This window comes from Sturnira hondurensis, unplaced genomic scaffold, assembly GCF_014824575.4.
Source record: "Sturnira hondurensis isolate 20B ecotype Veracruz unplaced genomic scaffold, ASM1482457v3 Scaffold0018728, whole genome shotgun sequence".
In the NCBI taxonomy this organism is placed as follows: domain Eukaryota; kingdom Metazoa; phylum Chordata; class Mammalia; order Chiroptera; family Phyllostomidae; genus Sturnira; species Sturnira hondurensis.
The window spans coordinates 19349680-19372912 of record NW_028091359.1 but is presented as its reverse complement, the minus strand read 5'-3'; the positions used below and the strand labels follow the sequence as shown (position 1 = coordinate 19372912).

Genomic DNA, 23233 nt, shown 5'->3' with positions numbered 1-23233 from the left:
TCCCAATCCTTTCCTCCAAACACTAATTTGTGAGGTTTAATGGTTATTCTTTTAAAAAAGAGCGTAGTCAAATTTGGGAAATGCTGAGTTGAAGTCAAGCATTTTTTTCCATAACTGAGGACATTTTGTTTTTATCACTTTCAGAGAAAAACATCAATGCTAGAGAACAGCATAGCATCAGTTGGCTGCTTCCTGTATACACCCGGGCCAGGGGTCAAACCCTCAACCTTTTGGTTATGGGTCGATGCACCAGCCAACTGAGCTGTGTTGGCCAGGGCCAGGCGTGTTTCTTTGCAGCAAGCACTTGCAGCACTTCTCGGCACGCTCTTGGGTTTCTTGGCCACCCAAGAGGGCGTGAGATAGGCTGTGGATGGGTGGCTTTAACAGAGAGCTGTCCCCGATGTGTGGCCCAGTGGAGTTCCTCAGTGCGTGTTGAACATGTGGATTCCAGGTCTGGCCTCTGACCTAGACGGAGTCTGGAGCCTGTGTTTTGCTTAGTCCTTCCCCAGAGTTTGAGACCACTGACAGAGGAGTACAATTTGGGGAAATGTGGACTGGCAGGAGCCCTTCTAGCTAGGAAAACATTGAGGTTAGAGACAAGGCCTGTGCCGTCCCAGGAGCATCTGACGTAGGAGCCGTTGCCCCTCCTACCCACCTGCAGGGTGTGGGCACTGTGGGAAGCAGCAGGCACTGACAAACGAGTTCAGAGTTCAGGGTGAAGATAGGTCTGGGCCGCAGCGCATGGGAATTAGAGGTGTGAGGGTGGGAGCAGGGTACCAGATGGGCGGCTGCCACGTGCACCCCCTTCTGGGGCCAGTGATTCTGCTCTGACTCTACAGAGTTCATGGGTTACATATTTTCCTGTTAGTATCATTAAATTATAAGTCCAAGAATTAAAAAGATACCATCATTTCTAGTCGCAGTTAGGAAAACTGAGGCCCAGGGAGGTGGAGTAATTCACTCAAGATTGGAGCCAGGACTTGATTATGGGTCTTAACATCAATGGGGCCACCAAAGAAAGCCCAAGACAAGGACATTCCTTTTGGAGCCATGGCCCCAGGGGCCACCAGGAGGCCACAGCTTGAGGAAGGGAAGCAAACCCAGGCACCACTTTCTTGGAGCCAAGAGATTGAAAATGGTTTGACCTCTACTCAGTAGTCATCTTGGCTCTTGAGGCAGATGGATTCCTGCGGAAACATTCTCTGGTCAGCCCAACCCTTGAGAGGAATGCCCTTACATGGGAAAGGGCCTGTGGGCCGGTCGAAGGCACCAGCCCCCAGTGGCCACAGCCCTCCATCTTCCTTTGTCCTCAGGCTGCTGGTGGAAAGGGCCAGGAAATGATGCCCAGCCAGTGGTTCCAGTCAGCGTGAGGAAGGGGGTGGGCCCGTCTCAGAAGCACCGACGAGATCCCCTCTCCTCTCTATAGTACCCCTAGACTCAGGTCTGCGAGTTCCTCTGTTGGCTTTCTCTAGATCTTCCTGGCTTCTGTCTGCAGCTCCTGCTCCCTGGATGTGTACCAGGGAGGGTTCCAACACTCCTAAAGGCCACACAGATGGGGCTGCAGGTGCCTTTCTGCTTTGCTCCATCTCCATTCCCCTCTTGTACGAATTATCAGCCTAGTCCAAACAACTTCTGCTAAGCCCTCCTCGTCCTGCCTGGGGCTGTGCGGTCTGTGGAGGGCCTCCTACTGCCCTGGGCCCCAAGGACACTGAAAACGGGGGGGATATCCAGTATTCAGGGTCCATGTGCAGGCCTGTCTCAGCAGCAGAAACACGTTCAGCCCAGCGAAGTTTTTGATGTACTTGCATCCTCCTGAGAGCAGAATTTGAGCAGCTAAGCACCTGGGGTGGGTGATGGGTGGGAGGGTCAGGTGGCCGGCATCCTGTGGTGAGGGGCTTCAATCAGATCTTGGAGAAGGCTCAGCAGCATTTTCAGGGGCTGGTTCAGCAACAGCGCCCTCTGGAGGGTAATATATATGATGGGTTCTCAAGGGTGCTTGGGGCAGTGAGGCTCCTTATCTGTTCCAATCACCAGGGACCGGACTCAAGGGTGGTAGCCCGTTTTCCCCCATGCAGATTGTAGGATTATGAGGCTAAAGAGCCTGGTACCCCAAAGGAGAAGAGGGGGAGGGTCTTGCTTCGCTCAGTCCCTTCCTGTTGCTGGAAAGACCAAGACAGGCCCCCTCTGAGGACCCAGAGCTGGTTTTTCACAGGCTGAGCTGGGGCCAGAGGGAGCAGGCGGGCTCTGTGAGCCCACTTGCTCCCATGTCCTAACTCGCCCCAATCCCTGGAGCAAGGATGGAGCTTCCCGAGTCTCACGAAGGAGAAGCAGCATCTCCCAGGGGGTGGCCTGCCAGCATGGGGCTACCACCTGTGTTCCTTCATCTCTGTGGGCAGCGTGTCCACAGCTCTGAAGTGACTCAGCCTCCCGGGTGGATCCAAGACTGCACCTGGGGCCCCTGGCAGCTCCCAGCCCCACCACACAAACCACATCAGTGACCTTAGGCTAAGTCTCGAGCCTCAGTCTCCTCATCTGTAAAGTGGAAATAATACCCTCACTATGCGGATGGGTAAACACAGAGGTAAATCATTTGCACAGTAAATGGCACTTAATAGGCAGTTAACAAGTGACAGCATTATTTGTGTGACTCTGCAAGAGTACAGGTACCACAGGAAACGGGGCCCACTCCCACCCCTCTATTCCCTCCCCACCCCGGTATAATGGGACCCCTACTTTAAGCAGCTCTGACCAGGGCAGACTTGTAGCCAGGTAAAGGAAGTGGGGTCTGTTTCTGTCGACCCTCACAGAACCTCTTTTTAAAGCAAAAAGCCTTAAGAAGTAGCCCCATGTTCACTTTGATGTCTTTCACATTTTGGTAAGAGACTTAGCCACAAAGCGTCTCCAGGCAATCTCTAACTGGTAAAGACCCAGAGATCAGACAGATTTGCGTTGGAGTGGGGGTGACGCAGGTCAAAGCATGTAGGCAGCACCTCCAGATCACCTCCCTGTAAAGTGGCTTGGCTGTGCCTGTATGCGCATGTGGGTGCATGTATGTGCACGTGTGAGTGCTTGTGTTGAGATATGATGCGTTGTGAGTATGTTCGGGGTGAGTGTGTTTAGAGCAGTCTGTGTGCCTCTCTATCTGAGTGGAGAAGACTGGGAGGGTCTTGCTTTGCTCAGTCCCTTCCTGTTGCTGGAAAGACCAAGACAGGCCCCCTCCGAGGACCCAGAGCGGGCCGTCGGAGCTGTGCCGGAAGGGTTCACCTGTGCTCTGTGTTAACCAGGGTCAGTGCAGTGTCACTGACGACCTGGTCGCTGACCCTGACTCTTCCTGCCCCTTTGCTCTTTCTAGCACCTGGCTTACTTCCTGGCACACATAAGCACTCAATAAATGTATGCTGAGAATGACAAGAACTGCTTCCTCCTCAGCTCCTGTGTCTCTTTCTCCCAAAGTTGCACATTCCTTGTCTCTTGTCTCTTGCTCAGATTCCCTATAGCTTAACCTGAAACATGCTCTGTGGCCCCCACCCCTCCTTTGTGCTGTATCCACTGTGGCCCAGCTCTGCTGCTGTGGTCAGTTGACAAGGTGGGGAAGGGGTCAGTAGGGGGCATCTCAGGTGGAAAGACACAGCTGTTGGTGAATTTTGGCACTAGGGGAAGGAGTGCATCCTTGCCCTTTCTCTTTTGTCCTAAGGCAGTGGTCACACTGGCATGACTGCAACTTCACAGAATTCCCACAAAGCTGACCACCCTCCCACTAGGGCCCTGGTCAATGGCAGTAGGAAGTGGGGACCAACTGCCCTACCCCAGAGAAGCTCTAGGGAAAGCCCCACCACCGGGGAGGAGAGGGAGGTGGCCTGATTCAGACCTGGGCCCTGACACTGCTGGGGTGTAGGGGGCTTCAGGCCTAGGGGAGGGACATGGATGGCCATGGGGCCCAGCTGGGGAAGGGATAAGCAGTGACCCCCTGCATGGTAGCCAGGCAGAGAGATGCTATATGGGTGTCCTACTTGTTAGGGCCACAAACTCAAAGCTGGGATTCGGCCACTTCCTTTGTTGTTACTTTTCATCTTCCTGTGTTTGAGCGAGACAGCACAAAGAAATATTTCTCTAATATAAGTAGAACCACAGCGTGAGCTCTGTGCTGCTCCAGGGGCAGCTAGACCTTGACCTCTGTGCCAGGGACAGATGAAAAATTGATGGTAACTGCGGGGACCTGGAGGCCACAGTCCCCATCTCAGGGGACAGCCTTGACACAGCTCCATTCAATTATGGCCATGTGGAGGGAGCCCAGTGTTGCCAGATCTTCTGATTTTTCTCAAGAGAAGCTGGAAATCCTGCTTCTCTCTCTGTAAAATACCCCCATTTTCAAATGTTGGCTTAAAAATATTTTTAGCCCTGGCTTGTGTGGCTCAGTGGACTGAGTGCTGGCCTGCGAACCAGTGGGTAGCTGGTTTGATTCCCAATCAGGGCACATGCCTGGGTTGCAGGTGGTCCCCAGTGCTGGACGTGTGAGGGGCAACTGCACAATGATGTTTTTTCCCCTCTCTTTTTCCCTGCCTTCCCGTCTCTCTAAAAATAAATAAATACAATTAAATAAATGTTTTTAAAGTATCACAGCCGCTCAAATGCTTTTTGACTCTCTGCAGGCCAAACACCGTCAGAGTAGAGAGAGAAGCGGAAATGAAGTGCCTGCTCACTTCTGGATGCCCAAAGAGCCTGCTGTCTCTTTCCTCGATTCCAGCAGGTGTTATATCTGTCTCGCTTTAGAATGTGGCCCTATATGGGCTGGAGCCTTTTTCTTTTAACCTGTGCCTCCCTTAGCCTGGTACGTGATGAACGCTATTGAGTCTGGTTTCTAGAGTGGCCCACAGCCCCTGTTTGGGGCACAGAATTGTCAGGCAAAGCTGAACGCAGAGCCAGCTTGCCCTTGTGGGCTTGAGTCCCTGCCTTGGCTTGGCCTGGCCAGCACACTTCTCTGCCTAGTGGGACGAGCTGGGCAGCCAGGCTCACGTGTTTGTTTGCCTGGTGTCTCTCCCCACCAGAACAAATGCTCCTTGAGAGCTGGCACATGCCGTGCCTCCGTCACCGTGATACCTCCAGGGCCTCAAAAGGTGCCTGGCATGGAACTGTTGCTAAATAGTTGGAGGATGAAAAATTTTTTAAGATTTTATTTATTTATTTTTAAAGAGAGGGGAAGGAAGGAAGAAAGAGAGAGAAACATCTATGTGAGAGAGAAACATGAATCAGTTGCCTCTCACATGCCCCTAAATGGGGACCTGGCCCACAATTCAGGTATGCCCTGACTGGGAATTGAACCAGCAACCTTTTGGTTCATAGGCCAGCACTCAGTCCACTGAGCCACACCAGCCAGGACAGAGGATGAAATTTTTCAAAAGAGAAAGACAGAAATAAAATGAAAAGGGGTTGAAACAGGCTGAGACACAGGCTGAGAGAAGAGCATGTTTACAGCAGCCAGGAAGGACAGAGCAGAAGATGGAAACAGTGAAACACAGTCTCCCCGAGATACCCAGAGATGGGTTACAGGTGTGTCTGTGACCAAGGCAGTAACTGGGGCCAGCCAGGAGGAACCATCCAGGGGCCAGAACCTTGAGATGGCACAGACACCAAGGTGAAGGTGAGAGAGAGACAGACAGACAGACAGACACGCACCAAGAGCAGATGGGGAAAGGAGACGGCAGTGAAAGGAAGATAAAAGAGCCCTGGCCGGGTTGATTCTAATCCCGAAACTCCAAGGTTGCTGGCTGGAAGCCCCCAGCCAGGGCACATACAAGAATCAACCCATGGCAGGTGTGACTCAGTTGGTTGGAGAATCTTCCTGTAATCGAAAGGTTGTGGGTTTGATTCCTGGTCAGAGCACATGTTTGATCACCCGTCCAGAGCAATTGTACAGGGAGTAACCAACTGACGTTTCTCTCTGACATCAATGTTTCTCTCTTCTCTCTTTTCCTCTCTCTAAAACCAATGGAAAATGTCCCCAGGTGAGGACAAAAAAAAAAAAAAAAAGAAAGAGAAAAAGCCCTCAGGTGAGGTTAAAAAAGTCAAAATCAACAGGTGAGTGCACAAATAAGTGGAATAACAAATCAATCTCTCTCAAAATCAATAAAAAATAAAAAAGAAAGTGAAAGAAATACAGGCTGAAGATGCATCACCCAGAGTAGAGTGACAAAGCCTGAGGACAGGGGTGGTGAAAGACAGGAAGAGGGTAAAGAGAGAAAGAAATGGAAAGGAGAGATAACAAGAGGGAGATTAAACAGAGTCAGAAAAACAAAGAAAGATAAAAGAAAGTAGAGAGGTGAGGTAAAGAAAGAGACAGGGGAGACAGAGAGTGATCATGAGAAGAGCAGGAGCCGGAGCTAGAGGGTTAGGTGCGGAGAAGATGGAGAAGTACAGGCGGAGATGCAGAGAGGGAAGGAAGCAGGGAGGCCTCAGAGAGGGAAAGATCACTGTGACAGTGGAGATTCATTTCTTTGTTTATCCCCCCCACCCCGGATTTCTCCAAGGAGTGTAACTGGGCAGGCCAGGGCACAGGGAGGCCCTGCATTTCAAAGAAGGCATTGAGCCTCTTGGTGCTGAAGCGGGACTTGTACTGGAGAGGAAGGACCCGGTGGGGCAGTGGGAACTTGATCTTGGAGTCATGGAACTGCTTGACTGCTGTTTGGCAGCTCTTGCTGGCCACGATCTCCTCCACCTTCATATCTGGGTTGAGTGGGCGCGGGCACGGTGCGGGGGGGGCGGGCACGTCTCGGTAGCACTAGGCGACGGCACCTGCCGTGGTCAGCTCCCGGTGCATGTTGTGGGTCCCACTGCGGGAGTCGTAGCCCAACCAGATACTGAAGTTCTTCATCCGAAGGACGGATTTTTCGAACACCTGCCCACAGCAGATGATTTCTCCTGAAGATTTCTTCATCTTCTTCCATTGAGACACTAAGTACCTGAAGCAGGACTTGGCAACAATGGGGTTAGGTGCAAAGATGCGCAGGCAGTAGAGGGGCGGTGCGCGGCACTTAGGGGTGGGCAGGCAGCGCCCCACCATCTTGAACTTTCCCAGTGCCAGGCCTCCATCGCGTTCTCTCTGCGTTCGCCCCAACCTGACAACGGTGGAGATTAACTTCTTTTTCCCCCTTTAAGCCTGGAGCATGTAGAAGTAGCTTTGAGGGGCAGCAGTGTCCATTTCCCAACTCCGCCCCTCCAACGCCTCTGCCCCCAACAACAGCAGCACGGAATGTGCCACGCACTGCACAAAATTTCTTTAGGAAGTTGCTTCAAAACAGGCACAATCGTGCCATTTTGCCAATGAAGAAGCTGAGGCAGAACAGAGAATTTCGGTAACTTGCACGAAGTCACACAGGTGACAAGTGGTAGACCTGGGACTTCAGAGCATCAGGTGCTGGGGGTGTCTCCAGGACACAACAGCGGGGCTGTTGGCTCACAGTGGGGGCCGGTCAAAGAGTGCTGTGGCCCCTGCACCTAAGAGCTAACGCCTGTGCACACCTGGAGCAAAGACGTAAAAAACAGACCCTGGCCTAGTAGCTCAATTGTTAGAGCGTCGAAATTCTGATACTCCAAGGTTGTGGGCTCGATCCCTGAGCAAATCAATATTTTTTTTCTCTCTCTAAAATCAGTTTTTAAAAAAGTTGATACGCAGGAAGCACTTAAAGTAATGCCTGGTGCATAGATAGTATGTGCTCAATAAATGTTAGCTTTTATTATAATTTCTTTCTTTCTGGTGGGTAAGGGGTGTCAATTAATCCATTATGCTCATATCAAATATAAAACCATTCTCAGTGGTTTTTGCATATCACCTTTCATTTTGCCTGTGGAAAAAAGATGTAAATTATTTCGGAGACATGTACATACTTTAAAATACTGAGTTTGTTGTAAAAATCAGCACAGTGTTTTCCGGTGGTGTCGTTCTGAGGAGTCCAGCACTTGCACGTAAAGTCGGCTGTTGTTAATATAATTTTTTGACAACCCTTTCCTAGATCTCTACCAACCCCACTGGGGTGACTCAAGCGTGCGGGCACATCCGCTCCAGCTGCAGAACTGTCACCCCTTGGACCCCGCCAAATCCCGCCCCCGCCCCCCGCGCCCAGCGTCTGCTCCGCCCACCGGCGGGCTCCCAGGTGGGCCTCAGAGGCTCGCCACGCCGATGCCGCGGCCCGTTTAAGGATCGGAGGGGACTGGCGGAGGAGACTCCGCCTCCGCGCTGAGGTCAGCGCGCACCGCTGCGTGTGACGCTCTGGTTGCCGCAGAGACGCCCCGCCCCCGCGCGGCGCTGCGGAACCGGAGCTCCGGGCGGCGTCGGCAGGGGCGCGGGAGGCTGTGAGGCCAGGGCGCAGGAGCCGGCGCAGCGACCGCAGCGAGGGCGGCGGGGACGGAGCGGACCACGACGAAGACGCACAGGCAGCCGGGCCGGGCCGGGCCACGGGGAGAGCGGCCGCCGGGAAGCGGGCGGGAAGCCGGGAGGGCAGCGGGCAGCCGCCGAGCCGCGAAGCGACATGGTGCTGCTCAAGGAGTAGTGAGTGTCCGCCCGGCCGTGCGGGAGCGAGGAGGAAGGCAGGGTCGGGGATGACGACCAGGGAGGCTGACGGCCTGGCGGAGGGGATGCAGCGGCCGGACGGGGCCCAGCGGGATGGAGAGCGCTGGATGGGCTGCGGGGCGGCCCAGCGGGGGCCAGACAGGGCCTGAGGTGGGGCCGAAGGGGATCGAGAGGGACGGACAGCACCCGAGGTGGGGCCCAAGGGGCAGTGAGGGACAGATGGGCCTGGGGAGAGGCCCAGGGGACAATGAGGGCCCGATAGGGCCTGAGACAGGGTCAGGGGGACAGTGAGAGCTGGACAGGGCATGAGGGCCTGAGGGGGTTGAGAGTACTGGGGGAGACCTGGGATGGTTCTACGGCGGGGGCCGGGGGACGGAGGGGCCAGCCAGAACTGCAGGAGTGGCTGCGAGCGCTGAGGACCTGCTGGAGGGGGAGGAGTTGTCTGAGGGGCCGAGGACTAGTTAGACAAGGGCAGGCAGAGTCCGTGAGCCCGCCGGTGAGGGGAGCGCGGTGGGGGATGCTCAGTGCTAGGAGGCTCAGAAGATCAGATAAGACATCTTCAGGAATGGAGCTGAGATGAAGGAGTGCTGAGGGGAGCCTGGAGAATGAATGGCTGCCCTTAGGTGTCAGGAGAAAGATCGTAATAAGTGGATAAAGGAGAAAGGATAGGGAGTCACGGCCAGGCTTGGGTGACAGGGGAAGGGTCTAAGGACCCACCCCTTGGGCACAAGCCATGGTGCCCAAGTGGTAGGTATAGAAGAGGAGGTGTTGGGGAAAAAAGCTTAAGATGATTACTTGGGATTCAGGGAGTCCTGAAAATATCAGGCAGGGGCTGGAGTGATATGAGGGAGTGATAGAGCTAGGGTGTTGCCAGGGTAGAGAGTAGTTTGGAAAGAGTACGTTGGTGAATAAATATAAGAATCCCTGGAGTGGCGGTGGGGAACAGGGGCAAACTATCTGTTGGGAATTCTCAGCCTTAGTGCCAAGAGATGGAATTGAGGAATCGAAGAGGTGACCATAAAGCCATTAGTTGGGAAAAGACAATGAAGGGGGAGGGAGTTCTTGAGTAGTGACTAAGGGGTGGGAAACTAGTGACTTCTGGGAGGAGTTTCAGGGCTTGCTCCTGAAGTGCAGGGGATTGTATGACAGGCGGGGAGGTTTGGGATTGCTATATTTTCCAACTGTGAGATGACCCATCCCTGAAACTCATGGTTCCAAGGAAGCAACTCAGGACTTTTTTTTCTCTTTGCAAAGAGGAGAGATTGGAGGTGTGTGTGCACCATTTACAGTAGAACCGTGCTTTCGTGGAGGGGAGGGCAAGTGGACAGCATTGGGCCAGAGGCCCAGGAATTCTGGAAGTGAGAGATGTCCAAGTGTCCAAGTAGAGAGCAACTGGTGGAGAGCACTTGGTAGCCAAGCAGGTGTGCAGAGGGCTGATTTCGTGTCAGTGAAGGCACCTTGCCCAATCGGACTTGCTCCTCCGAGGTGTTTACAACATTGAGGACGTAGCGCTTTGGAGAACACAGGGAGCAGAAACTCAGGTGTCATGCCAGCTGGACCCCTCATCTAAAGAGTATTGTTTTGAAGCCTTCTGCCTTTATTTCTTGACTTTCAGTTGATGTTCATTCAGCCAGAGCATCGTGCACTTTGGACTGTCCAAAAAAGAGGCTTTTCCCATTCTCCAGGGCCTTTTTTCTATTCCCAGATGGCCCTAGAATCTGTCGAAACCTGTAATTTTGTAAAGAAGGTCAGACAGGAGAGGAAAGGGAGGGACCTTCACTCAGAAGAGATCAGAGTGAGTTTTCAAGAGTGGTCCTCCCTTCCCGTTCTTTGTTCTCCTCTCTTTGAAGTCTACTAGGGAAAGGTCCAAGGTGCTAGGGATGCGGAGCCTGCCTAGCATGTGCGTTTGCTTCCTGCCTGACGTGTGCCCTGTGTGTGATCAGACACGAGTGTGCATCCCTCAGCAGGGGACGCGGAGGGGGGCATCTGAGACACTTGGCTGTGGCTGCAGCAGTGCAGCTCTGTGAAGGGTGTGAGTGAAGGTCACAGTGAAGTGAGCTGAGCACAGCTCCAGTCTCAGCCCAGCACTGCCTCTGTGGCCCTATCCTTAGGAATTGCACCCTATTGCTGCTGGAGTGGTTTTGCTCTCAGGGAGCCAGGGAGCAATGTCCGGGTGTGAGCATCCCATCAGGAACTGGCTGATGCTCTTCTCTTTCCGTGGAAAGGAGACTTGGTGCCCATCCAGGGTCTGTTGATTTTTCTGACACTTCCTCTAACAGGATTCTCCTTGATTTGATTTCTGCAAATTCTTAGATGTGATTTTTAATGCTGTTCTTAAAGATAATAGGCTGATTGTTTTCTAGGAAGTTTCTACTGATGGTGCCGAAATTGCGGCCTCCAAGTTGGAAGTATTTTTCTGCATTGTCGGCCTTTTTTAAATGGGAGGAGAGCATTAGTGGCAGCATCCAGTGACCTGCCGGATTTACGTTATTTGAGTCATTCTGGAGGAGGGGAGTTAGCATGCAGAAAAGACTTGGAACCCATTTTGTTTTTCCTGCTACTTTTCTGCCTGGTGCTTTGCATGTAGTGTGATGTTTTTCTCAGACCCCTCTGGGTGTTCCTTGCTACCTGAGGGACCTTTGTGGAACTAGAAAATGGTGAGTGGACCACTACTTACCAACCCGGAGCAAGGATCCTGACTGGTGGGACCACTGCCCAGGACAGAACAGAGCAGCTCGTGCTTCACCAAGCACTCAAGATACCGCAGGCTCCAGGGGCTCCAGCTGGGGTCTGGGGGCTGGAATCTCGGCTTGGAAGCTGCCTTGGTTTGTATGAGTGCAGCCAAGCATTTTGGTATCAGCCCTCTGACCTCACAGCTTTGAACTAGGGGTTGGCTGTTGCTCTTCGTGACAAACGCAAGCCACCTGGAGGAGTGTCACTAGCTGTCACACCAAGGTGGAGATCTAACCAGTGTGGGGACTTCGCTGGCCATGGCTTCTCTGTCAGGTTTTTGGTGGTACCTCCAAGAATTGGTGGTCATTGAAATGGAGAAGGAAAAGACAGTGATTAGTTGGGGTACCTTTGGGCAGCTTCTAGAAGTCCGAACACAAGCTAGGTATCTCCTCTCTTGGTGGCTTTGTGGCAGTAGCTTGTATTGTAATGTCTTGTCCCAGAGCAGAGGTGGTTAGCCCATGCTTAGAGTGATTCAGCCTCAGAGAAGCTTGGCCCCTCCCTAACCTTTCACCTTGAGGGTTGCATTATTGGGAGGTTGGGTCACAGAGATGTGAATCCCCAGGGCCTGTATCCTTACCTTGGCTTCAGAGTTTTCAGGGCTGGGTCCTCCTGCGTTAACGTCTCTGTTTTACTCTACCTGTTGGCAAGTTTTATTGGGGAGATTAGTGGAGGGGGAGAAGGAGGAGAAGACAGTTCTAAATGTCAGAGGCCTGCCTGCAAAGTGGCTGGCTGGGGCACATGTTTGCACTGAATCACAGGGCTCTAACTGGGATACCGGAGGGCACAGAGGGTCCTAGCCTCGAAGCGCTAGGGGTCCTTCTCTGCTGGGTTTCTGACAGTGAGTGTGGTCTCATGTGCAACAAAGTGTTTAATGCTCTTCTAAGAGGATGCTGGAAGAACCTTGGGTAGGTTTCAAAGCCTGAATTGTTACTGTTTCTCCTTCTCTTGTAGTCGAGTCATCCTACCGGTGTCTGTAGATGAGGTAAGTCCTTCTTCACTTTATCCCTGGTTGTGGACAATTGCTCCCAGTGACCCAAACTCTTTGTATGCCTTTCATGCTTGTTCTAACATTGAGGTAATCAATTCTGGACCTGAACTTTCCTGGTGCTACTTTCAGTGGAAGGAAGGCACTTATTTTTAAAATTTAATTTCTTTGAGGATAGGAAAGGAAGTTTTTTTAAAAAGTTATTTTTCAAGCCCTGGTGTACCTCAGTAGATTGAGCACAGGCCTGCGAACCAGACAATCGCGGTTTGATTCCCAGTCAGGGCACATGCCTGGGTTGCAGGCCAGTTCCCGGCAGGGAACATACAAGAGGCAACCACACATTGATATTTCTCTCCCCCCTCCTTCCCTTCCCCTCCGAAGATAAATAAATCAAATAAAATAAATAAAAAAGTTATTTTTCAATTAAAGTTTACATTCAATATTATTTTGTGTTAGTGTCAGGTGTACAGCATAGTGGTTAGACAGCCATATACTTTACAGATTGTTCCCCCAATATTTCTGGCATCTGCCCGGCACCACACATAGTTACTACAGTATCCCTGCCTACATGCCCTGCGCTGTACTTAACATTCCCATGACTGTTCTGTAACTACGAATTTGTGCCTCTCAGTCCCTGCACCTTTTTCACCGAGCTCCCCAACCACCTGCCTCCCCCTGGCAACCGTCAGTCTGTTCTCTGTATCTATGAGTCTGTTTCAATTTTATTTGTTTATTTTGTTCTTTAGATTCCATGTGTAAGTGACATCATATGGTATCTGTCTTTCTCTGACTGATTTATATCACTTAGCATAATATTCTCTAGGTCCATCCATGCTGTTACAAATGGTAAGATTTCATTTCTTTCTGTGGCCGAGTAGATCCCATTATATGTATATATGTACCACAACTTTCCTATTCCTCGTCTATTGCTGGGCACCTGGGGTGCTTCCATATCTTGGGTTATTACAAATAACGCTGCAATGAACATAGAGGTGCGTACATTCTTGCAAATTAATGTTTTGGGTTTCTTTAAATATATACCCAGAAGTGAAGTCGCTGGGTCATAAGGCATTTCCATTTTTAATTTTTTGAGGACCCTCCACACTGTTTTGCATAGCGGCTGCTCCAGTCTGCATTCCTACCTGCAGGGGAGGCGCTTATCTCGTGTACCCAGGCCCCTGTGAGCAGCCCGCCTTGCATATCGGTGTGCTGGTTGGCTGAGCAGAGCTAAATCAGCCACTTTGCCTGCTGGGACTGTGCCTGTTCAGAGACACGAAGGGATTGAGTGCGGGCACTTCTGGGACCTCCGTGACTTGACTGGGAAGTGTGCATGGCTTTCTCTGGTTGTGCAGCAAACCAGCAGGGCAGGGAATCTCTGGGGCCCTTCCTCGCCTCACTCTGGGTGGCTGCTGGGAAGACCAAGGCCCGGAACCCTCCTTTTACGGAGGGCAGGGAATAGCAGGCTTGGCTTGCCCTCTGTCCTTTTATGGTTCCTGGGCCTGCCGTCTCTGTCTGTGAGGATCTGGCAGGATTTGCCACGAGAAAGTATAAAGGCCGTGCTGACTCAGGACAGACCTGTCACAGAGCCTCCCTTGTCCCACCCTCTCTTCAAACTTCCTCCACTGTCCTCTCCTGGCTCAGCCTTGTTCTTTGCTTCCTTCTGAATCCATAGCCCTTGCCCCACCCCCACTTCCAGAAGCTCAAGTCTGGGTGAAGTCTGTCAGCCAAACCCTCAGTTGCTCTCTTCCTGCACTGTCAGTGTGAAGCCCCCAGAAAACTTCCAATCTGTTCCAAATATGAAATGGACTTTTTTTTTATTGAAGGAGCCTGCCACATGTTACTTCACTTCCAGCCCCATTTATTTATTTATTTATTTATTTATTTATTTATTTATAAAGGGGAAGGGAAGGAGAGAGGGAGAGAAATATCAATGTATGGTTGCTTCTCATGCATCCCCTGCTGGGACTTGGCCCCTGCTGGGACCTGGCCTGCAACCCAGGCATATGCCCTGACTGGGAATCGAACCATGATCTTTTGGTTTGCAGGCCTGTGGTCAATCCGCTGAGCTATACCAGCCAGGGCCTGAAATGGACCTTTGAAAAAGGAAATCAGGCCAACAGAGCCTACCGCACACTTTAAGTGAAACAAATAACCAAGTTTTTTGATCCCCCCCCCCCCAACTGCAAAAAAAAAAGAAGAAGTGGTGGGCAGGTATTAGCCTCAGAGGGTTGTCTCTAGTGGTAGGCTCATGTCTGGGAAGAGCCCTGGAGACCTGGGGACAGGAGCCAGACGTGGGCCTGGAGTGTAATCTGGGAGTCCTGGAAAAGGACAAGAGAAGCAGGACTAGGGAAGCTGGGGGAGGGGGTGGCAGATAGATGCTGGGATCCCTGGAGGCACCTGAAGTGTGCCTAGGGCCTGGGAACCGCATGCTTGGGCTGACAGGCATTGGCTTGGGGGGCCCCTGTTAACCCACTTCCTTTGGGGGCCTTGCTGCGTTTATGAAAAATAGCAAGTGATGATTTGCCAATCCAGGGGGCCAGGCGGGAAGGCCAGCATGTCTCCTGCCCTGGGACTCAGTTCTTGGGGGTCTGATGGCGCCCTCTCTGCTGCACAGCTTGACCCTGCTCCTCCAGTCAGGAAGTGTCCCCAGGAACTTGGGAGCACCTCAGTTTTGCATTTGTGGGTGAAATGGATCTTTTCACAGGGAGTTTCTTGACGGGATGGAGGGTGGGGATGTCTCTGAGGAGTGTGGCAGACGAAGGAGGACCAACACCTGCCCGTGGCAGCCCCTGGCTGCTCTGCGGTGTGGCTGGAGGGGCCAGAACACTGACAGCTTGTGGCAGGCCGGGAATGGAGGGAGAGGGGGAACTCCGAGAGTGTCTGTGCCTTGGGGCTTTAGCTTGTGATGGCTTTTTTGCAGCAGTGAGGAGGCAGTGGGGCAGGTGAACAGAGCTGAAGGTTGAAGCAGGAGCTGGGGAAGTCGGCGCTGATGAGGGTTCACATTTGCCTGCGGGTGGTCAGCCTGTCCCCAGTGAGAAGTGCTGTTGAGAAAGCAGTGCGTGGCCTAGGGTTGAAGCAGAAGCTGCTCTTTTGATGGCTTGAACCTTAGTTCCAGAAGACCAGAAGAACTTGACTGGGGGGTCAAAGGAGACACAAGTAATGACCAGCCTTCTCAATCTTTGTCTATAACCCCATCCTGACTCGTGGTTCCTGTGGGCACAGCCCATGTTGTGTGACTGATAGATTCACTTCCTCATTGGAGACTATGATTCGAGGCCCTCAGAGCTCTCTGATTTAGGGGGGAAAGAGGAGAGAGAGAGGAAAACCGCATCTTCATAATCATCTTGATGGCTTGCATTGATGTTTTGGGGTGGAATTAGCTTCGGGCTGGCCAGGGCCTTTGGCCTAACCAACCCTGTGCAGGGTGGCTGGGCATTCAGCAGAGCGAAAAAACTGGCTGTTCCGCGTGGGTTTGTCCACCAGTGACTCCTGGCTCAGGGCTGCCCACCCTCTCCTGTGGGCAGGGCTGTTTCACTGATTTCCAGAGACACATGGCACCATTCCCCTGTGCTAACTGGCCTAGCAGGGCCACGTGGGTGGGACTGCCAGCTGTGCTGGTTTGTTTAATGTCAGTGTTTTAGGCCCACCCACAGCATCTTCGTGGGCTCCCGCTCCCAGATTGCCGAAGTGGTGGAGTCTCTTGTTTTTCTCAGCCGAGTGTCTTAGTTCTTCGGGGCAGGGGACAGATCTCAAGGGCAGGGAGCAATGTCCTAGGCCTGAGGCCGCTGGATCCCAGTCTCCACAAGGCTCTTTATCTGATGTCAGGTCTCATCCCCACTCCCACCTTCACCCTGTTTGAGTCTGGCTGCTTTCTTCATTCCCAGGGTGTGGAGCTACTATGCCAAAGGGAACCCTAGGACAGTGACACTGTCCTTCACTGGTGGCTTGCGGAGGCCAGTTTTACTTACCCCTTTGGATTAACAAAACTGCCCTCACTTGTTCACTGGGATTAAAGGATCAGAGTATCAAGGGAGATTAGCAGGGGAAGATGCCAGTCTCACAGACTGATCCCCTTAGAGCCTGCCCTCTGATTCCTGCAGCTGAGGAGGAACCCATGAAGGGGCTTAGTCTCTGCTGGGAGCCCCTCCCCAAGCACCAGCCCGGCAAAGAGCACCACCAGCAGCAAATCAGTCCCCGCCGACAGACCTTTTCTCAGGCTGCCCTTTTGGATTGCTGAGTCAGTGGTTGGGTGTCCTTGCGACTCTTCTCTGAAACAGAATTGCTGCTCCTTCTTAGGAACCCCTGGCTCAGCCAGACATTGACCCACTTAATAGGGGGTTTTGCGTGTGCCTCAGCTAGGGGGTGGCCTTGGAAAGGCCTAGGGGCAGCTTGGGGTTCCACGGGGGCATTGAAGCAACACTGATGTTGCTCTGGATTAGCAAGGTCAAGACGACTGGCTGTCACCCCAGAGCTCCTCTTTGTGGGATTAACTGAGCTTTGGTGGCTTGCCGGAGCGTCTCCTTGGCATTTTGTCCTGGGCTGTTGCTTTGGAAGGTAGGGCTCTTTCAGCTTTGTGGTGAACAGTAAGTTGTCCTGGTCGGTTGCTTCCCCTCCCAGACTTTGCCCAGAAATTTCCCTGTGATGCTTAGGAAGCTGCCTGGTCGAGTAAGCCTCCACATTTGAGGGGAAACAGCCGTGGGAGCTGCCTCTGCTCCTTGCTCTTGCAGGCAGTGGTTTAAGTGACAGCTGCCCAGAGACACAGCCTGTCTGTGTTAATCTCCAAGGGAGAAAAATGCTCTCATCTTTCACTCTCGAGAGGACCAGTAGGTAGGGAAGGGGGCATAGAGGGCAAGGGAAACCTTTGTTCCCCCCAAAACATGTGGGGTGGCCTTTTTCTCATACTTTCTGAGTTGCTGAGCCTGGTTGGCACTGGCAGCAACTGGCAAGGTGCATCCTGTGGTATAGACGTAACTTTCTGCATGAAATGCTCCCGTTCCTTCTCCTTGCACCTTATTTTCTATCAAGACAGCTTCCTTCAGAGAGAAGGGAGCCGCAGGGCCAGGCCTGGGCACTGCCCAGGTCATTGGCCCTAACACAGAGTTGTCCTGTGGGGTCAGAGGAGGCCAGTGATCTTGACTGGCGATTTGATAGGGTGGCATGTGACCCAAATAAAGGAAAACTAGGCTTTTGCCATGTAGAAAGTGCCAACACAGAGGGCGCACCCAGCCAGCGGAGACCGTGGGGTAGGGATCTGCGCCGTCTAACGTGGGAAGCAGGGCGCTGGCACCAGCCCCGTCAGGAGTCCGGACAGTATCCGGAGGTCTGGTTGCCTGCGAGGCGCTTTCCTGAGCTGCTAGCAGGGTGAGCAGGGGCTCACCGATGGAGCAAGAAGTCACGTCTTAGTCTGTTTAAATGAATGGGATAAACAGACTTCTAGTAACTGCCCCCGACTTTGCTTTGAGGTCTTAAGAGCAGGGCAAAAGCTGTCTTGGACTCTATAACCTGGGTGGTGGTGTGAACATGGGAAGGATGAAATTAAACCGTCTGATGGCTAGAGAGAGGCCACGGAGCAGCGTTCTCAGTTGCTTTGGGTGGAATTGGGAAAGGCTCCATGTGAAGCTTCAGAATCAGTTCTTGAATGAGGGGACCCCAGAGTGAACTAACCAGTCAGGTCCTGGCAAACGGACAGTGTGTAACCGTTGCAAAGATTCTGCACTGTCAATAACTCCCATCTCTCTGTTTCTTTAGTATCAAGTAGGACAGCTGTATTCTGTGGCTGAGGCCAGCAAAAATGAAACGGGTGGCGGTGAAGGCGTGGAAGTCCTGGTGAATGAGCCATACGAGAAGGACGGTGAGAAAGGCCAGTACACACACAAGATCTACCACTTACAGAGGTATGTGGCCGCGCAGCAGAGCCTGGAGCTGGCCTGGTTGGGAGGTGGAGAGAACGGCTAAATTGGGGGTTTCCAGGCTATTAGCTGCTCAGGTTGCTTCACTTGTGAGAGCAGGTGTAGATGGTAGTACTCCTTTGTTCACTTAAAGGTTTTAGCAGTTGCTTTTTGTTTTGTTTTTTATTTTGTTTTTTAAAAATAAAAGCAATATTTGTTTTACCAGACTCCCTGTCCTCAAAGGTGAGAGTGTTTAGTTTCTTGTGGGCCCTGCCCACAGCGATGCTCATCGTCCATGAGTGCGTGGGGGTGGGGGTGAGTGGGTGTCCCTTCCCTTTACTGTCACCTCAGCACGGGTGACGTCATACCACACGGAACTGTTCGACTTTGCTCTTTTGTCACTGATCACAGCACCGCTTCCTCTCCCCGTCAGCAGTCTGGCTTCACTTTGAAAGTACACAGAGCATTACTCCGTGCAGACGTGCCGTCAGTTGTTTCGCCTTGTCTCTGTCAACGTCTGTTTCTAGTCATTTCTAGGGGTTTACGCAGAGAACCGCGGTAAAACTCCTGTGCAAACCTCTTCATGTGCCCGTGTGTGTAAATCTATAGTAAACGTGTTTAAAAGTGGGATTGCTGGCTCAGGTAGCGTTTTAAATTCCAATACTGTGAAATGAGCTACCAGAAGAACTTTGGCACCTCTCTTTGGATCAAAGACATAAGCATTTAAATGTCTGAACTGATTCGTGTACTAAAATCCTTAGCAGACCGCACAGATTTGCTGAATCCCTGACTAAAACGGTATTACAGGATGAGGCAAAAATATTTTAGTTTTGAGTACATGAAACACAGAGTTTATTCTTGTATTACTTTTAATTACTGCATTATTTCCCTATGAACAACGGTAAGCCTACTTTTGCCCACCCTGCATGCAAGCTGTGAGCTGATCTGGAGGGTGCTGAAAGCAACAGCAAACATCCATCAGCTTGAGTGGACGTTGAACCAAGCAGGTTACCCAAAACTGGAGAAAATTAATCTGAATATTATAAAAATTGTGATAAAAATATACAAACACAAAATTTATCAGACTAAACTAAAACCAATTTCATCTTCGTTGGGTGAGAACCCTCACTGCGTGTTATCTGCCGCTCTGGGGGGGTGCAGGTACCCGCCCAGGGGCAGGATCCTGGGCGTGCTGGTGCCAGGAGGAAGGCCGTGCTGTGAAGTGGGGTGCGGGGCCTCTCACTGTGTTCCCCTTTCCTTGCCAGGGGTCTTATTCCTCTCTGCCTCCTCTTCTTCCTCCTGCCAGCCAGTCCTTACTGAGCCATTAACAGTTCATTAAAATAAGCCTCGAGATGTATGTCAGCTATAATTGAAAAATAAATTTTAAAAAAAGTTTTTAAAGGCTCAAGATTTGTCTTCTCCATAGTTGCATTTGTATTTTTTAAAGAGGATTTTGAAATGAGACGGGGAGGCTGGTGGAAGGGGCCCGACCAGAGCCGCAGAGAGGAGGTATGGGACCTGTCTTACCCTCTGGCTTACAGGACAGGGCGTAAACTTGGAGCTGCTGCTACTACTGTTTCCTTAACTCCAAACACACAGCTGCAACAACAATAACAAAAAGTGCTGAATGCCACAGCCACCTCTCTTCATGAGCACCAAAGCCTCCCGTGAGCCATCTCATTGCCCCAGTCAGGAGCGTGGGTTCACCACTACCCTCTTTCTCGTCCCTTAAGCAAGTCAAGTTCTGTTGGTTCTATTGCCTTAGTACCGCCAACTGTTCCGTTTCCCTCATCACCTCCTGCCTTCATTGCCATAGTAGCTCCTGACTGATCACCTTGCTTCCCACTTCACACAGCGTTGAGTGCTCTTTCTAAAAGACAGACCTGCTGCTCCCCAGCTTCAGAGCTATGGATGGTTTCCCTTTGCCCTCCAGAGAAAGGCCATACCCTTTGATGTAACTTATAAGATCTTTTAAGACCCAGCCTCTGCAGGTTCTCTTGTATTTCCTACTTTATTCCATGCCCTGAACTTCTCTCTCTTCTCCTAGCTTTTCCCACCCAACTCCTATCCTCATGTCTAGCTTAGTCCTACTTACTCTCTACTCTATATGCTCATTTAATCCTTCTTCTTTTTAAAAAAATTATTCATTTTTAGACAGAGGGGAAGGGAGGGAGAAAGAGACGGAGAGAAGCATCAGTGTGTGGTTGCCTCTCACACACCCACAAATGGAGATCTTGCCTGCAACCCAGGCATAAGCACTGACTGGGAATCGAACTGGCCACCCTTTGGTTCCCAGGCTGGCGCTTGATCCACTGAGCCATGCCAGCCAGGGCTAATCCTTATTCTTCTGAGGAGCCTCCCCCTGCACCATGCTGCCAGCACCATGTTCTCTGGTATTCTGCCCTTAGAGCCCTGTGCTCACCTGTTGTGGCACACACAGTGTTGTCCGCTGCCCGGTCGGTTATACTCCCCACTAGAACGTCAGCTCCTTGAGGGCAGGAGCCAAGTCTGTGTGGTTCCAGGTACATGGGAATACTTACCCAAATGAGTGTGGCAGTGAGTGACTGAGCCTCAGAGGGCTGATCTGAGTGCTCCGAGTTAGATCTCTATTGGGGCTGGCTCTTTTTTCTTGGGCCTCAAGCACTAAAGTTGATGAGATTGTTGGAGCCTGCTAAAGACTGCTTAGAATACCAGTGAAAAACTAAGGCAGAGGAATATCCGTACCTTTAAAAAAGAAATAACAAAATAGGCCCTGACCAGTGTGGCTCAGTTGGTTGGGTATCATCCCACAAAGCAAAGGTCACCAATTCCTGTTTGGGGCACATGCCTAGGTTGTGGGTTCGGTCCCTGGACAGGGCATGTACAAGAGGCAACCAGTTGGTGTTTCTCTCACACATCAATGTTTCTGACCTTCTCTTTGTCCCTCCCTTCCCCTGTCTCTAAAAATAAATAAAATCTTTAAAAACATGGACTCTTACTGAACATACTGTTCTGTAACCTGAGATAAGAAGACTTAAATAGAAGAAAATATTTTGCCCTGGGAGGCAGATGGCCCTGAGGGCCTCCTGGTGCCCCAGAACTGACAACAGATCGGATCATCTCAGATCCTATACTTGAAGTCAGTCAGTCAGTCTCTCTGGCCCATACGCCTGGACTGGTATACTCTTGGAGGCAGCTCATCCTTGCCCTTTGGAATATAATGCCCTGGGCCCAGTGAGCTCTGGGAAAAAATCACAATGATAATATAATGGCTGATATGTGTAGCAAGTAGCCTGGATCTCACCTCCTATTCTGTTCCTGGTGGGTGGTGGGACGAGCGTGGGTGGATATTAGTAGCCAGGTGGGCTGCAGGTTTGGGTTCTGACGGGTGGCTTCTCACACACAAGAGTAGCCTACTTATCTCATGGAAATTTACTTGTCAGGTCCCCATTGAAGAAGCTGGAGTGGTGGCTGGAAGAATGTGATGTTAAAGCCCATTGTCTTCTAATTCTGTCCTCTGTTTCTTTTCATAACCCCTTTTCTCACTATAGCAAAGTGCCCACATTTGTTCGAATGCTGGCCCCAGAGGGAGCCCTGAATATTCACGAAAAAGCATGGAATGCCTACCCTTATTGCAGAACTGGTGAGTGCAGGCCTGGCTAGAAGCTGGAGTTTGGGCCCTAAGCTGGACAGAGGATTTGGTCAGATAGACCCAATGGTGGAGATGAATTGGGGTTTGGAGTCTCATGTTCATTTTCCAGATTAAGCCAGTGGACGGATGAGTTCAGGGACGCCCTTCAGACCTGAGGCCCGCGGCGTGTTGTTTAGTGCAGTGTGGCAGCCAGCTGAGTGCGCGCCACCCAACAGTCGTGGCCTGAGCTGGCACAGAACCAGCCCCTCTTGTTTGGGGATCGTATAATATATTTGATTGTTTTTGCTAATTACAAAAGTAATGTTCTCTGTTTAAATTTTAGTAAGTACATACAAACTAAAGAAACTACCCACCCGTGATTCTTTTACCCCCAGGTTGTCACTGTTAACATTTTCATGTCTTTGTTGTAGTCCTTTTTTTAAGTCTTATGTAGACACACCTATGTAAAATCTCCAGACACATTTCCTAGACAAATTTTGGATCACATCACGTTAACTGTTAAATTGCTCGTGTTAGTCAGTACATGGGAATTCTGTTCCCTGTCCCTGTATAGTCTCCTGTTTTTTTTTTTAAATTTGGCTGCTTAGTGTTGCATTGTGTGAATGTGCTGTGTCTTTTAAAACCATTCCCTTATTATTAGATACAGCAATTTCCAGTCTTAATGTGACGTATTTGTGTTTGGCTTGAAAAATAGCATTGAGGCCAAGGACACGTTGAGAGAGCAGCAGTGATAGAAAAGGGCCTGCGGCGTGGCCTTCCTGCCCGGGAGGGCCAGGCCCAGACACCAAGAAAACGTAGCAAAGGAGCACTGATAGTATCGGGGGAAAGTGGAAATCAGCCCAGTTTTTGATGACACGGAACTCAGAATCAGCCATTCCTCAGATATGTTCTGTCACTCATGGAATGTGTGTGCGCCAGTTTGGGTGGAGGGATGGAAGGCAAGGAGGAGGGAAGTCGCTGTTGAAGGCCCTGACTGACACTAAACCAGCATGTTCTGTAGTTACAGGTGGGGGCGGGGGTGCATTTTTAAAATGTGGGCCAGTCTCCTACATGGAGTTTCTGGAAAGGAAAGATTTGTACCTGGACAGAAAACTATTTTCTAGACTTTGGGGGATTCCCTTTGAGTAGTTCAGACTCCTAGCTTTCCAGGATTCCGGAGTAGACCTCTTGGAGGGCCCCAGCTGGCACTGATCCGTGTCCTGGGCTGGTTCTTAGAGGTCCCCGGGAACGTGTCTCTGCGGGGGGTGGCCTTTGCCCCAGTCCACCTGTGTTTCTTTTCACAGGCAGTCTGGCTACAGGGTCCTCTTGCCGGCCTCTGCCTACCTGTCCTGCTTCACTCGCCTTATTTGGGGGGACCTGGCAACCTGGCACTTCTTAGATTATATCTGATGAGGATGTTCCACCCATGTGGTCCTTATCCTGTGAACTTGGGA

At 51.4% G+C, this 23233-nt stretch overlaps 1 protein-coding gene and 1 pseudogene across 1 annotated transcript in view; one reads left to right on the top strand and one right to left on the bottom strand.

The window, feature by feature from the left end:
- Positions 1–6353: 6353 nt before the first annotated feature.
- On the bottom strand, positions 6354–8524 carry LOC119003596 (60S ribosomal protein L18a-like; annotated as a pseudogene).
- The window catches only part of PITPNA (phosphatidylinositol transfer protein alpha), a 39205-nt gene continuing 24254 nt past the window's right edge, over positions 8283–23233 (top strand). Inside the window, exons 1-4 of the mRNA XM_037070443.1 lie at positions 8283–8542; positions 12248–12278; positions 18030–18175; positions 21700–21791. Coding sequence (XP_036926338.1) covers positions 8523–8542; positions 12248–12278; positions 18030–18175; positions 21700–21791 — 289 coding nt within the window. The 5' untranslated portion in view covers positions 8283–8522. The remainder of the gene's footprint in view (positions 8543–12247; positions 12279–18029; positions 18176–21699; positions 21792–23233) is intronic.